The 14,955-nt window shown below is 44.6% G+C and overlaps 2 protein-coding genes across 6 annotated transcripts in view; one reads left to right on the forward strand and one right to left on the reverse strand.

Annotated features, from left to right (window-relative positions):
- Positions 1-13,242, reverse strand: part of GRK4 (G protein-coupled receptor kinase 4) — an 81,639-nt gene extending 68,397 nt beyond the window's left edge. For 3 of the 5 annotated variants that reach the window (XM_055086256.1, XM_028492407.2, XM_055086253.1), the window contains exon 1: positions 12,788-13,242. In XM_055086256.1, the coding sequence (XP_054942231.1) occupies positions 12,788-12,839 (52 nt within the window). In that variant the 5' untranslated portion in view covers positions 12,840-13,242. The other 2 variants (XM_055086254.1, XM_055086255.1) reach the window with 2 other exon arrangements.
- A 203-nt stretch (positions 13,243-13,445) lies between these two features.
- NOP14 (NOP14 nucleolar protein) overlaps positions 13,446-14,955 on the forward strand; it is a 9,156-nt gene continuing 7,646 nt past the window's right edge. Inside the window, exon 1 of the mRNA XM_028492415.2 lies at positions 13,446-13,723. Coding sequence (XP_028348216.1) covers positions 13,529-13,723 — 195 coding nt within the window. The 5' untranslated portion in view covers positions 13,446-13,528. The remainder of the gene's footprint in view (positions 13,724-14,955) is intronic.

Genomic DNA, 14,955 nt, shown 5'->3' on the forward strand with positions numbered 1-14,955 from the left:
TAGTAACATATTGTTTCGCTTCCATGTGTTTGTGTTTTTTACGTTTTTTTCCCTGTAATTGATTTCTAATCTCACAGTGTTGTCTTTGTATGTGGGGTATCTTTTTTGGTGAGTTCCAGTGTCTTCCTGTTGATGACTGTTCAGCAGTTAGTTGTGATTCTGGTGTTCTCGCAAGAGGGAGTGAGAGCACATCTTTCTATTCCACCATCTTGAACCAATCTCCATGTTCATTTTAATAGTATCTGTATGCGAATGATTTTACTTTTCTCTGAACTTTATCTTTTAATACTTCTCATTCCTAGTCAAGCTACTTCCCTGGGACATGTAGTGATGCCTCCTCTGTCATTCTGATGTTGGTAATTTGTGTCATCTCTTTTTCTTAGCCTGATTAGAGGCTTATAGATTTTATTAATCTTCTCAGAGAATCAGCTTTTCATTTTGTTGATTTCCTCTATTTCCTATTGGTGGTTTCACTGATTTCTACCCCAATTTTTATTGCTTTTCTTCTGCTTCCATTGGATTTAATTTGCTCTTCTTTTACTGCTTCCCTAAGGTGGAGCTTAGATGACTGATTTTAGCTCTTTCTACTTTTTTTTTTTTTTTTTTTTTTTGGCCACACCACATGGCTTGCGGGATCTCAGTTCCCCAACCACGGATTGAACCCAGGCCATGGCAGTGAAAGCCCAGAATCCTAACCGCTAGGCCTCCAGGGAACTCCCTCTACTTTTTAAATATATGCATTCAATGCTATAAAATTTCCTCTCAGCAGTGCCTTTGCTACATCTCACAAATTTGTATGTTTTATTTTCATTTTCATTTAGTTCAAAGTAATTTTAAATTTCTCTAGAGATTTCTTCTTTGACTCATGTTATTTAGAAGTATGATGTTTAATGTCCAAGTATTTTAAGATTTTCCAGCTTTCTTTCTGTTACTGATTTCTAGTTTAATTTCATTGTGGTATGAGAGAAGATAGTGTATGATTTCTATTCTTTTACATTTATTAAGGTGTGTTTTATGGCCCAATATGTGGTCTATCTTGGAGAATGTTTCATGTGAGCTTGAGAAGAATGTGTAGTGTATTCATCAATTTCTCCTTGCAGTTCTACCAGTTTTTGCCTCATGTATTTTCAATAACTTATCTATCGTTAGGTTATACAAATCCTAACAAAGGTTTGTTAGGTCTTCTTGGAGAACTGACCCCTTATCATTATGTAAAGCCCGTCTTTATTCTTGATAACCTTCCTTACTCTGAAGTTTAAATTGTGTGAAATTAATATAGGTACTCCCACTGCCTTTTGACTAGTGTTAGCATGGTATATCTTTCTCCCTCTCTGTATTTTAAATCTATATGTGTCTTTATATTTAAAATGGGTTTACTGTAGACAACATATAGTTGGGTCTTGTTTTTTTGATACACTCTGACAATCTCTTAGAATTGGTATACTTAGACCACTGATGCCCAAAGTCATTACTTACATAGTTGGATTACTATGTACAATATTTGTTACTGTTTTCTATTTGTTGCCCTTGTTCTTCGTTCTTACTTTTGTCTTCCATGTTCTTCTTTTTTGCCTTTTAATTGATCATATTATGATTCCATTTTCTCATCTTTCTTAACATATCAATTATACTTCTTTTTTAAAATATTTATTTATTTGGTTGTGCTGGGTCTTAGTTGTGGCAGGCAGGCTCCTTAGTTGCAGCAGATGGGTTCCTTAGTTGCAGCTCATGGGCTCCTTAGTTGTGGCACACAGGCTCCTTAGTTGTGGCATGCAAACTCTTAGTTGCGGCATGCACGTGGGATCCAGGTCCCTGGCCAGGGATGAAACCCAGGCGCCCAACGCTTCTTTTTAAATTGCTTTCAGCAGTTGCTTTAGAGTTTATAATATATATGTACAACTAATCCAGGTCCACTTTCAAATAACACTATACCACTTCATAGGCAGTGCAATTACCTTATAAAAATAACAAAATATTCCTAATTCCTCCTTCTCATCCCATGTATCATTGCTGTCATGCATTTCACTTATATATAAGCATATTTTTTTTTTTTTTTTTTTTTGTGGTATGCGGGCCTCACACTGTTGTGGCCTCTCCCGTTGCGGAGCACAGGCTCCGGACGCGCAGGCTCAGCGGCCATGGCTCACGGGCCCAGCCGCTCCGCGGCACGTGGGATCCTCCCAGACCGGGGCGCGAACCCGGCTCCCCTGCATCGGCAGGCGGACGCGCAACCACTGCGCCACCAGGGAAGCCCTATAAGCATATATTTTATAAATTTGTATATATATACACACACACATACAAACACATAATCAAATACATTGTTGCTATGATTATTTTGAATTGTTATCTATTAGATCAATTAAGAACAAGAAAAATAGGATCAATTAAGAACAAGAAAATTAGGGAACTCCCTGGTGGTCCAGTTGTTAGGACTCTGCATTTCCACTGCAAGGGGCCCGGGTTTGATCCCTGGTCAGGGAACTAGGATTCCACAAGCTGAGTGGTGAAAAAATAAAAAGAATAAGAAAAATAAAAGTTTTCATTTGTCCTTCACTTATTCATTCTCCAGTGCTCTTCCTTTCTTTATATAGATTCAAGTTTCTGACTTATATTTTTCTTTCTCTCTGAACAACTCTATTTAATATTCCTTGCAAGGCAGGTCTACTGGCAGCAAATTCTCTCAATTTTCATTTGTCTAAGAAAATCTTAGGGAAGCCCAAGACTCCTCAGCATCTTAAGTCCTGATGACTACAGCCAAATAATCAATGTTTTATGCCAGAGAAAAGCCAAATATGTGTATTTTCCCTTGTCAGAAATTAGTAGAGGGACTTCCCTGGTGGCAGTGGTTAAGAATCTGCCTGCCAATGCAGGGGACACGGGTTTGAGCCCTAGTCCGGGAAGATCCCACATGCCGCGGAGCAACGAAGCCCGTGCGCCACAACTACTGAGCCTGCGCTCTAGAGACCAAGAGCCACAACTACTGAGCCTGCGTGCTGCAACTACTGAAGCCCGTGCACCTAGAACCCGTGCTCTACAACAAGAGAAGCCACCGCAATGAGAAGCCCGTGCACCGCAACGAAGAGTAGCCCCCGCTCACAGCAACTGGAGAAAGCCCGCGCGCAGCAACGAAGACCCAAAGCAGCCAAAAAGAAATAAATAAAATACATTAAAATAAAAAGAATTAGTGGAAATTGCACACTAACGTGAATAGAGGCTGTATTGGTTTTAGTGTAATTATAAGATACCTAACATGAAACCATATTAAAAAATCAACCGCAGTATGAGTAATAGGACATTAATTAAAATGGAGGATATCACCATATGATTTTCAGATTAACTTCTGGTATTAATGTCCCAGGTTGATCTTTCTGCTTTGCAGTTTAAGTTAAATATTTATGAGGCACTAGGCTCCAACTCAGAGTGTGAGGGCAAAGTAAACTCATGGGGAGTGGACGCTTTCATTAAGTCCTGTCATGGGCCTGGGTCAGTCTGGCAGGCATATGGAGACTCAGCAATTATTAAATGATTTGTTGGTGTTTGCTTTGTGTACAAAGTTCCCCATGAATATTATACCCTTTCATCATGGCTTCACTTACTTAACCTGAAATTTTATGTCTGACACCTTGTATTGGGTTTGCCAAAAAGTTCCTTCAGTTTTTAAGTAAAAATAAAAGACACATTTTTCATTTTCACCAAGAACTTTATTGAACAATGTATTCACCATTTTGTTCCACTACCTTCTGCCATTTTTCAGGCAACTTCATAATTCCATCTTTCCAAAACTTTTTATCTTTTTGAGCAAAGAACTGTTCCAGGTGCCTTTTACAGTCTTCCAGGTAATTGAAATTTTTCCCATTAAGAAAACTTTGTAAAGACCAAAATAAACAGAAATCTGAAGGTACAATGTCTGGTGAATAAGGCGGATGAATCAGAACTTCCCAGCCAAGCTGTAACAGTTTTTGCCTGGTGATGAAAGAAACACGTGGTCTTGCGTTATCCTGATGGAAGATTATGCGTTCTCTGTTGACTAATTCTGGACGCTTTTCATCGAGTGCTGCTTTCAGTTGGTCTAATTGTGAGCAGTACTTGTTGGAATTAATAGTTTGGTTTTCCAGAAGGAGCTCATAATAGAGGACTCCCTTCCAATTCCACCATATACACAACATCACCTTCTTTGGATGAAGACCGGCCTTTGGTGTGGTTGGTGGTGGTTCATTTCGATCACCCCACAATCTCTTCCGTTCCACATCACTGTACACTGTCCACTTTTCATCACCCATCACAATATTTTAAAAATGAAACGTTTTCATTACGTTTCAGTAGAGAATCACATGCAGAAATACGGTCAAGAAGGTTTTTTTCGCTTAACTTACATGGAACCCAAACATCAAAGCGATGAACATAAGCTGGTGCAAATGATTTTCAACACTTGATTTGGATATTTCGAGTATGTCGGCTATCACCTGCATGGTATAATGTTGATTGTTCTCAATTAATGTCTCGATTTGATCGCTAACAACTTCAACTGGTGTACCCAACCATGGAGCATTGTCCAGCAAGAATCTCCAGCACAAAACTTCACAAACCACTTTTAACACATTTGATCAGTCACAGCACCTTCTCCATACACTACACAAAATCTTTTTTTGCGTTTCAGTTGTATTTTTACCTTTCTTGAAATAATAAAGCATAATATGCTGAAAATATTGTTTTCTTCCATCTTCAATATTAAAATGGTTACACAAAAATTCACAGATTTTGATGTTTTTTTTAATGCACGCTGATATGGTAACTGTCACAATACAATCTAACAAAATTGTTTTGAATGAAGTTAAAGACAACTACGATCACCCCACAATCTCTTCCGTTCCACATTACTGTACACTGTCCACTTTTCATCACCCATCACAATATTTTAAAAATGAAACGTTTTCATTACGTTTCAGTAGAGAATCACATGCAGAAATACGGTCAAGAAGGTTTTTTTCGCTTAACTTACATGGAACCCAAACATCAAAGCGATGAACATAAGCTGGTGCAAATGATTTTCAACACTTGATTTGGATATTTCGAGTATGTCGGCTATCACCTGCATGGTATAATGTTGATTGTTCTCAATTAATGTCTCGATTTGATCGCTAACAACTTCAACTGGTGTACCCAACCATGGAGCATTGTCCAGCAAGAATCTCCAGCACAAAACTTCACAAACCACTTTTAACACATTTGATCAGTCACAGCACCTTCTCCATACACTACACAAAATCTTTTTTTGCGTTTCAGTTGTATTTTTACCTTTCTTGAAATAATAAAGCATAATATGCTGAAAATATTGTTTTCTTCCATCTTCAATATTAAAATGGTTACACAAAAATTCACAGATTTTGATGTTTTTTTTTAATGCACGCTGATATGGTAACTGTCACAATACAATCTAACAAAATTGTTTTGAATGAAGTTAAAGACAACTAAGCACTACTAGAGCCATCTTATGGAAAAATACGAATGAACTTTTTGGCCAACCCAAATAGCTTTTGATGGTTAATGGACTGAAAACTTTTATGATTTAAATATTTTAATTTGACTGATTTGTTCCCATCTCTGCTGTTCTGTGGGTCAGTCACTTATGAGTTTAGGATCTGATATCCTGTAAGTTAGAAATTATTTCTGTTTATGGGTGGTATCTGCTTTGGAAATGAAATTTGGGCTGAAGGTTGGAAGATGGCATCACGGCCAGGGAACAGGAATTTTGTGGCGGGGGGGATGTTATAACCAGAGACCCAGGAGGCTTCCTGGGTCCTGCTTTCTCACTCACACCACATCCCATCTGTCACCAGGTCCCGTTGATTCTGCCTCCAAAATCTTCTTGCATCTGTTCCCTCCTTTCCTCATCCTGTCGTTCCTTTCGTCCATACTTTCAGCATCTCTAAGCTGGACTGGGCAAGAGCCTCAGCCCTGGCTTCCTTGCCTTCAGTCTGGTCCTCTTCATTTTTTTTCTCAAACCACAGTCAAAGGGATCTTATCAAACATGAACCTGATCATGAAGCACCCCTACTTGTCTCTTTCTCGCCTCTCCTCTCCCTGTATTCTCCTGCACCACTTATGCAAACGTTCACAGTTCCCTGAGCACTGCCAGCTTCTTCCACCCTTTGTGCTTTGTAAGCATGCTTTTCTTCTGGCCACAAGGCTCTTTCCTCTTCTGTTCATCTGGAAAACTCCTGTTTATCCTCTAAGACTCAGCTCCAGTGTCTCCTCTTATGTGAAGTCTTCTTCTGTGTTCCCTTCACTTATTTAAGCAGCCCTGGTCATTGTCCTCCTTATCACGTTGTCGTACCTGTCAATTATTCATTGTCAGGTCTACTCCTTCACCAGACTGTGAGCGCCAAGGAACAGGGACAATCTTCATACTTCCACACTCACACAAATAGTGGGTGTTAGAGCATTTTTCTAAAAATCTAACGTACTAGAATTTATTAGATTGCTAATTGTAAGTTATATTGACATAAAATAATTTAGCTTAGAAATTAAAACTTATTCGTTTGGAGGAAAGACTTTACTTCTTCGGCATTTTTATTGCCTCTAGAAAAATATTTTCTAGTTTGTGAAGGAAACAATTTATTTAATGACCTTTCTCCTCATCTGATAAGCTCGTCAACATGAACAAATCGGTTTTCTAGAACTGTGCTGTCCAGCATAAGCACTACATGTGCCCGTTGAGCTCTGGATGTGTGGCCAATCTGAATGGAGAAGTGCTGATTCAGATTCTGACTGACTAGTATGACAATGAGATTTTTTTGTTGTTGTTTTGAATGAGTTAGTTGAATACATTCAGATGTGTTACATTTGAAACATGGATCCCTATTCTCTGGATAATAGAATATGATTTGTTGGGGGTTTTTTGTTTGTTTTTAAAAATATTTATTTACTTAATTTATTTATTTAGGCCGCACAGGGTCTTAGTTGCAGCATGTGGGATCTTTAGTTGCGGCATGCAGACTCTTTAGTTGCAGCATTTGGACTTCTTAGTTGCGGCATGCAACTCTTAGTTGTGGCATGCATGCAGGATCTACTTCCCCAACCAGGGATCAAACCTGGGCCCCCTGCACTGGGAGCACAGAGTTTTACCCACTGGACCACCAGGGAAGTCCCTGATTTGATGTTTAATGCACAAAAGTAAAAACACTTAAAAATGTCAATTGGGCTAAAATTGAATGTTCACAATATAGTATATACAGTGAGAAATGGTAGGGAAACAATTTCCACAAGCTGTGAAACCACATTACTGTACTGGTGAGAAATCGTAAGGGTTACTTCAACCAGAAGGTTAAGGTGAATGTTAACATAGCTGACATGGCTGTTGGTCTGAAGTGGTCAACAGTAAAATGACCTGAACAGCTGCAGGTCTGGAAACTTTAGCACTTTAACAGGTTAGAACTCAATCTCTATTGTTATTCTGTCATAGGAGAGCATTTAAAAGCCAGCTCGTCAAGTGCAGACAGAACAGAGAAGACCCAGGGTGCTGAGATTCAGGGAAGTCCAAGGGCTGCAGGGTCCCTCTCCTGGAAAGAGGACCATTCCCTAGTGACCAGTGGTGGGCAGTGGTCACTGTGCAGAGGGTACTGGAAAGGGGAAAAAGCCCTGACGATGCAGGTGATGATGACACAAGCAGAGGTGAAGGACAAGGCCTGGAACCCAAGAAAAGAGCCAACATGAAACAAGAATGATGACAGTCTCCAGTGAGGGGACAGTCCAGGCAGAAGAGAAACAGCAACTAGATCTGAACAGGAACTGGAAATATATGTATGTCTATGATTGCTGTCTACTCTATAGAACTGTGCTCAATTTAACCAGAAAGTAAACTGTATTAAGTCTTAGTTCATCTAACAGTTATCAGTAGGAACAGTACACTAATCACAAAGTTCTACTAAGTAAGAGATTGGTAAATATGTCTAGGCATGGGTAACCTGATGCAGAAGTTTATTAGTTTCTGGTCTCAGTTCTTTTTTTTTCTTTCAGAGATCACTGAAATTTAGTTAATCACATTGCATTTAGTCATAAGATGCTTGTTTCCTCCACTTGCCTGTCACCTCATCAAAGGCAAATTTTCTGCCGAGTTCATGGTTCACTCCAGTACCTACCACAGTTCCTAGCACAAAGTAAATGGCCAATAAATTCTTGAAGAAGGAATGGAAAAAAAGAAAAAGAGAAATGGATTAAGCATTCAACTCAAGAAGGTAGAAGCCAATCAAAATAAAGAGAATAATAGTACAAGCAGAAATTAATAAAACAGAAGGCAAACATACAATAGCATATGAAACCAAAAGCTGGTTCATTGAAAAGACTAATAAAATGGAAACATCTTTGCAAGTCTAATAAAAATGACAGGCACACACAAATAATACTCCAAATGAAAAAGTTCACAATTGTAATTGTAAAATAGTAAGAAAACGTTACAAATAACGTTTATGCCAAATAAATTTGAACACTTAGAGGAAAATATTTTTCTCAGAAACCACACATTACCAAACATAGCTCAAGAAGAAACAGGAATCTTGAATATCACAATAACTATTAAAGAAACTAAACAGATAATAAAAAGAACCATTCCCATCCCTTCTTCCAAAGAGGGGAAAAGGCACCAAACCCAGGCATTTTCACAAGCAAGTTTTACCAATCCTTTAAGGTACAGAGAGTCACTATCTAATGAATTTTTTTTTCCTTTAAAAACAAAACTTTTACCAGATATAACTTGCACAATAATATGCACTAATCCTAAGGCTATTTCTTTCTTTTTTTTTTTTTTCTGTGGTACACGGGCCTCTCACTGCTGTGGCCTCTCCCGTTGCGGAGCACAGGCTCCAGACACGCAGGCTCAGCGGCCATGGTTCACAGGCCCAGCTGCTCCGCGGCATGTGGGATCCTCCCGGACCGGGGCACGAACCCGTGTCCCCTGCATTGGCAGGCGGACTCTCAACCACTGCGCCACCAGGGAAGCCCTAAGCTTAATTTTTTAAGTTATAAAGATAACCAATACAAGAATTAAAAACAGTGATATAACTACACTGATAAGGGAAAAAGAAGATGGAGTTGGTTTAAGTGAGCTATCTCCTCATGAGGCTTAGAAAAGTCTGAATTGATCAACACGATACTTTAGAAACGCAACAGTAATCAGGAAGATAACTAAAACAGAAGCCAAGAAAAGAATCAATGTGGCTGCACCTGGGAGGGGGGCGTGTCTGTGTTTGGGCCACTATAATGGAATACCATAGACTGGGTGGCTTATAAGCAACAGAAATTTATTTCTCACAGTCTAAGATCAAGGCACTGGCAGCTTTGGCGTCTGGTGAGGACCTGCTTCCTGGCTCATAGACGGTGCCTTCTGTGTCTTCACGTGGCACGGGGGGCAAGGGAGCTCCCTGGGGTCTTGTTTAAAAGGGACTCAGCATTCACGAAGGCTCCACCCTCATGACCTAATCACCTCCAAATACACTCACACTAGCGATTATGCTTCAACATACGAATTCTGCAGCGACACAAACATTCAGTCTGCAGTAGAAGGAGTAGAATGGAGAAGGCTAGGGCTCTTTAACAAAAGTCCTTCTATTCTCTGATTTTCAAAAATTATTGGTTATTTGGAAATGTTTTTTTAAACACATAGAACAGAAGCGGTGGAGCTGATTTTGTCCTTGGCTCTATGAGAGGCATTCCTACAAGACTGCACCATGTTTAAGCCACGTGAATGTAGGAGCATTGTTTTTCCAAACAACACTCAGAAGAAGAGATGTAGGTTCACAACGCAAAAGCTCAAGCACAGTGTCTCTGCCAGGAAGTGAGACTAGCTAGCACAGCAGTAAGGGGGCAGCAAAGGTAACACTGTCCTGTGTCCTTTGAACTAGGACTCTCTTTCAATTTGGTAGAGACAAAGGTTTACGTTCTGAAAGAAAAACGCGGGTGCCTGGCCTTTGGAAGCCACGTGACTGTAGGAGCATTGTTTTTCAAAACAACACTCAGAAGAAGAGATGTAGGTTCACAACGCAAAAGCTCAAGCACAGTGTCTCCGCCAGGAAGTGAGACTAGTTAGCGCAGCAGTAAGGGGGCAGCAAAGGTAACACTGTCCTGTGTCCTTTGAACTAGGACTCTCTTTTCAATTTGGTAGAGACAAAGGTTTACGTTCTGAAAGAAAAACGCGGGTGCCTGGCCTTTGGCTAACCTCATAACTAGTTCTGGTTGACACTGCTGCCTTTGATAGTGATGAACATATAAACATGGAGAGGGAACCTACAGGTTGCACTGCAGATACAATTAAACATTTAATCCTGACTTAATAAGAAATTAACACAACACTAAATCATCCATACTTCAATAAAAATTTTAAAAAATGAACAATAAAGTAATACTGATTTAATAAAAACAATAAAAATGTTCATTCAAAACAAAATAAAAAGCACTTAGCATTTACAAGTATGGAGCCAACTGACATCCCAAAGTTGAATAAAATCTCAGGTTTTGCTCCCTATTTCCAGACTGCTAGTCTAAAAAGATACCTTATTTTGAAACTTCAATTTCTGGTTATCACCAGTACTGAGAGACTTCCTAAGATGTGCTCTTTTGTCCTTCAGCCAGCATTTGGAATTTGCAGAGAACAGACCGAGTGCCATTACAGCACTGGGTGCCGGTGACACAGAAGGGCAGACCCAAAGCTGCCCCTGGGGATGCCCAGTGCAGGAAGAGCTCCTCCTGGGCACAGCAGTGGCTCAGGGGATGGAGCTCAAGGGATGGAGGGACCAGGCTGCCTGCAGGAATGTGGACGCTCCCCAGAAAAGACTCTGGAGCTGGAACAGGAAGGAAGAAGAAGACTGCAGGCAGAAAAGAAAAGCCTGGGGGCATGAAGTGGTGTGACACGCTCAGCTGCTGTGGACAAGGAGAGGAGAGCAGGCCAGTGGTCAGACAGGACTCTGTGGGCCATGATGAACTAAGGCGTTTGTACTTGACCTGGAATGAAGCTCCAGGGCCAAATTTTAAACAGAGACCAAATCCGTGTTTTAGAAAGTGTTCTAGCAGTATTGGGGATGATAAAAGAGAAGAAGCTCTGGAAGGAGAGAGCAGCTAGGAAACCACTGCCCTCAGTCAACTTACGAGGTGTCGAGAACCATCTAAGGGGGTACTGGGTGAAGACAGAGACAAAGAAGTGGAAAACAGAAATAATGAAGCTTAAGGATAAATGAGATTCAAGGACCTCCTGCATGTGGGGATTCCGGAAGAGAAAAGCTATGCTTTTGGAAAGTCTAAGAATGAGACAAGGAATCAGGTTCAAGGTCAATTAAACGATCACAACTGCAATGTTAAAGTGCCAGCTTTTCATCATGACTCTGGACATAATAAAATCTACAACCACAACTACTATGATTATTTACTGAGCACTTTCTAAGCGCCAAGCACTGTACCACGTTATTCCACGCAGTCCCCTTGTCAACACCATGAAGCAGGATTGTTATAAGTCCACTTTACAGAACAGGAGAATGAGGCATAGGAACTAGCTGGGATAACGCCCGTAAAGAACTGAGCACGATGCCTGGACAAAGCAAACCCTCACTAATGGCAGCTATTCTTAGCTATCAATCATTAGGGCTCTGCAGCCAAACTTGAACATGCTTTACTCCCTCCGTATCAAGCCAATCCTAATCAAGACCTTTCCTCTTGAAAGGCACTTGGGATACAAACGGGAAGTGGGGGAGCTTAAAAAGAAAACAAAACCCCCAAATCTGAAATAGCTGTGTTCCAGGTTAACTTCCCTCACAGAACGTTATACACTATTCTCATCACAAGATGAACTTGCTGACGCTTCTCAACCGCATCCGTCACCAGGAGCACCACGTGGCGACATCTGTGCCCAGCAATCCTGAAGCCCTGGGAGATGGAGCATAAAACACTTCTTCCAGGTTGTCTTAAACATACACCCTTCGGTGGGCACTTACGCTGTTCCCAGCACAAAACATGAAGCAGCTGCTCCCACACGGACTCCCTAAGAGGGAAGCCGCGGAAGAACGATGGGTGGTCTCTGCCGCCCGCTCTCCCATCGCTCGGGAGGCAGGAGGGGGGACACTCGCTATTCCACAGAGAACTCTACTCCTGGGGTCTCTGAGCAGAAGGGCTGCGCCAACCGCTGCTTCTACGTTGCCATCAGGGTGAATTGTAACTCACGTGCTCAATCTATCTCTAAGTCGGGCTAAAACCCACTCCACACACCGTAAGGTCTCAGACACCACCAAACCTCAAAACCAAGAATCGATGTTAAAGTAACAGTCTAAAAACACTAACGGAAGGGTCTCCCAAGTTAGTTTACAGGACTTTCTTCTTGGTCCTTTAAGGAGCACAAAGGCACGGTTCTTGTTTGCTGGCTTCGCTCGCTGGTCCGGCTTCCTCCCTCGGGGACAGAACACGGCTCCCCTGGTGCTGAAGCCACACTGCGACCCGAGGTTCCGGAGGAAGAGCAGGACAGGGAAGAAGCTCACACTAACAAGAGCAGAGCGCAGGCCACCTTCACTTGGGTCCGGAGGCGCCGAAAGGGGAAGGGGCGGCTTAAGCTTTACGCGCCCAAGCTGACCACTCGCCGACTGACCACTCCTGAGAGTGAGGCTGCGCGGACCCAGGGTCCGGATTCCACAGAAAATCTGGGGTCCACAGCAGTGTCGGGGTTCTGCTTGGGACCAGGGTTCCCCGGCAGGACTGGGGTTCCACGGGGATCAGGACTCCAGCGAGGGTAGGGGCGCCGCTGTGCACCCACCTTGGCGCGCTTTCAGCAGCATCGAGTTGGCCAAGAGGTTCTCGAGCTCCATGGAAGACCGCCGCCGCCGCGACCAGGCTTTGTGGACGCGAGGAGGCGAGGGGGCGGCCGGGGGAGGCGGCGGGGCAGCCTCCGCGCATCGCTCGCCCAACGCCGGGTTAGGTCCCGCACTGGGCCGCCGCTCCTCCTCGTCCTCCTGCTGCTGCTGCCGCTGCCGCCGATGCCGCTGCCGCCGGCGCCGCGACGCCTCGCCCTCGGGACCCTGGGCTGCGGCCCAGGAGGGGGCGGGCCGGGTCCCCGCGGTCACCCCCGCCGCGCCGTGGCCCGGGCTGTCGGCCTCATCGCCCGGGGAGGGGCTCACTGGCCGGGGAACCAGACCCCGGCGGCGACGGCGACGGCCAACGGCTTCCCAGACGAGGGAGCCAGAGGGCTGCGCTCCGCGAGCCCCGCATCTGGGGCGGTAGCGCGCGGGCCAGGACCGCTCCCAGAAGGCCCCGCGCGGGGCGGAGGCGGTGGGGCGCGAGCGCGGCCTGCCGGGAGTTGTAGTCGCTCAGCCTGCGGGCGGGTAAGCTGAGCGGGGGCGTGTCAGTATTTTACCCAACGTTCCTACGTCTCGCTGGCTCAGTTATCGCGAGATGGGGGCGGCACTCCTAGGCTGCTGGGCCGCGCGTGTCTCCGAAGGGAGCCCGCGCTCTGGCTGCCACCTCCTCGTCAGCGCCCTGAGGTGCGGCGCGTGTTGCCATGGGGAAGGCCAGGTCCGCCGGAGCGCGCAGGAAGGCCCCCGGGGCCCCGGCGGGCGCGCGGGGCGGCCGGGCGAGGCCCAGCGCCAACCCGTTCGAGGTGAAAGTCAACCGGCAGAAGTTCCAGGTCCTGGGCAGGAAGACGCGCCACGACGTGGGGCTGCCCGGGGTGTCGCGCGCGCGGGCCCTCCAGAAGGTGAGCGGGGCGCCGGGCCCTCCGGGGTGGGTCCCCCTGGCCCCGCCTACTGGCAGGGACCACCTGCGGCACCGCGGGGCCGCCAGCAGGCTTGGGCGAGCTGCGGACTTACTTCTCTGTGTCCCTTTCCCTTCTGTAAATCGGCTGTGATGGTGGTACGTACATCCTAGGGCTGCCGGGAGGATGGGAAGCGTCCACTTAGAGTCCTCGGGACAGCGCCTGGAGCAGTGAGACGTCGTGTATCGTGTATGCCATGTGTCAGCTGGACTGTTTTCATCTTCGTGCCTCTGCTTCTGCGTGGGCGGGGACGACATTCCCCTGCAAAACCGCCGTCCCTCCTTGGAGACCCACACACAAGTCCAACTCAGGCAGAGTTCATCACTTCCGCGCTGCCGCGGCCCCTGTGCGAACCTCTTACAACCTGACCTCGTTGAGGCTTTGAGCTCTGCTGGTTAGGGACAGGATAGGGGATTACATGGCATGCTCAGTAGATGTTTGAAGAAGGAATGTATCGCTCCTTTGAAGCGCACAACCTTGTCCCTTGCAGGGTAACTGAAATGCTGCCTTCTTGGAAAGTCTCATAGCCTCCAGCTTTGCTGCGCATACGGTTCCAGAGTATTCTGTACTTTCAAATTCAGTTTGGGTGGCATTCTCTATGCAGCTTCTGAGACATGCTCATTGGTTTAACGATATTTATTGTTACTCTGAGGAGGAGATTAGTAAGTTAGTGAACAAATTAAAGCACAGAAAGGTCAAGTAAATTTCCCAAGGTCACACAGCTGGTAAAGGCTGGGGTTTGCACTGGGTTTGGACACCTGTGAAGCCTTTATGTGCCACTGAGCACTTAACGTTTAAGCTGTGTTCTAGCAGGTGGAGAGGTAAAGGTTAAAGTAACACCTGGCCCTGCCTTCATGGCCTCATAATCTGTGTTCTGTCCCACAGCATGTAATCCAGTTGATCTTTTTTTATATATAAATTTATTTATTTTATTTATTTATTTATTTTGGCTGCCTTGGGTCTTTGTTGCTGCACGCAGGCTTTCTCTAGTTGTGGCGAGCGGGGGCTACTCTTTGTTGCGGTGCGCGGGCTTCTCACTGCGGTGGCTTCTCTTGTTGCAGAGCACTCGGGCTCTAGGTGCATGGGCTTCAGTAGTTGTGGCATGTGAGCTCAGTAGTTGTGGCTCGCGGGCTCTAGAGCGCAGGCTCAGTAGTTGTGGCACACGGGCTTAGTTG

This window comes from Physeter macrocephalus, chromosome 7 (assembly GCF_002837175.3).
Source record: "Physeter macrocephalus isolate SW-GA chromosome 7, ASM283717v5, whole genome shotgun sequence".
NCBI classification, from domain to species: Eukaryota; Metazoa; Chordata; class Mammalia; order Artiodactyla; family Physeteridae; genus Physeter; species Physeter macrocephalus.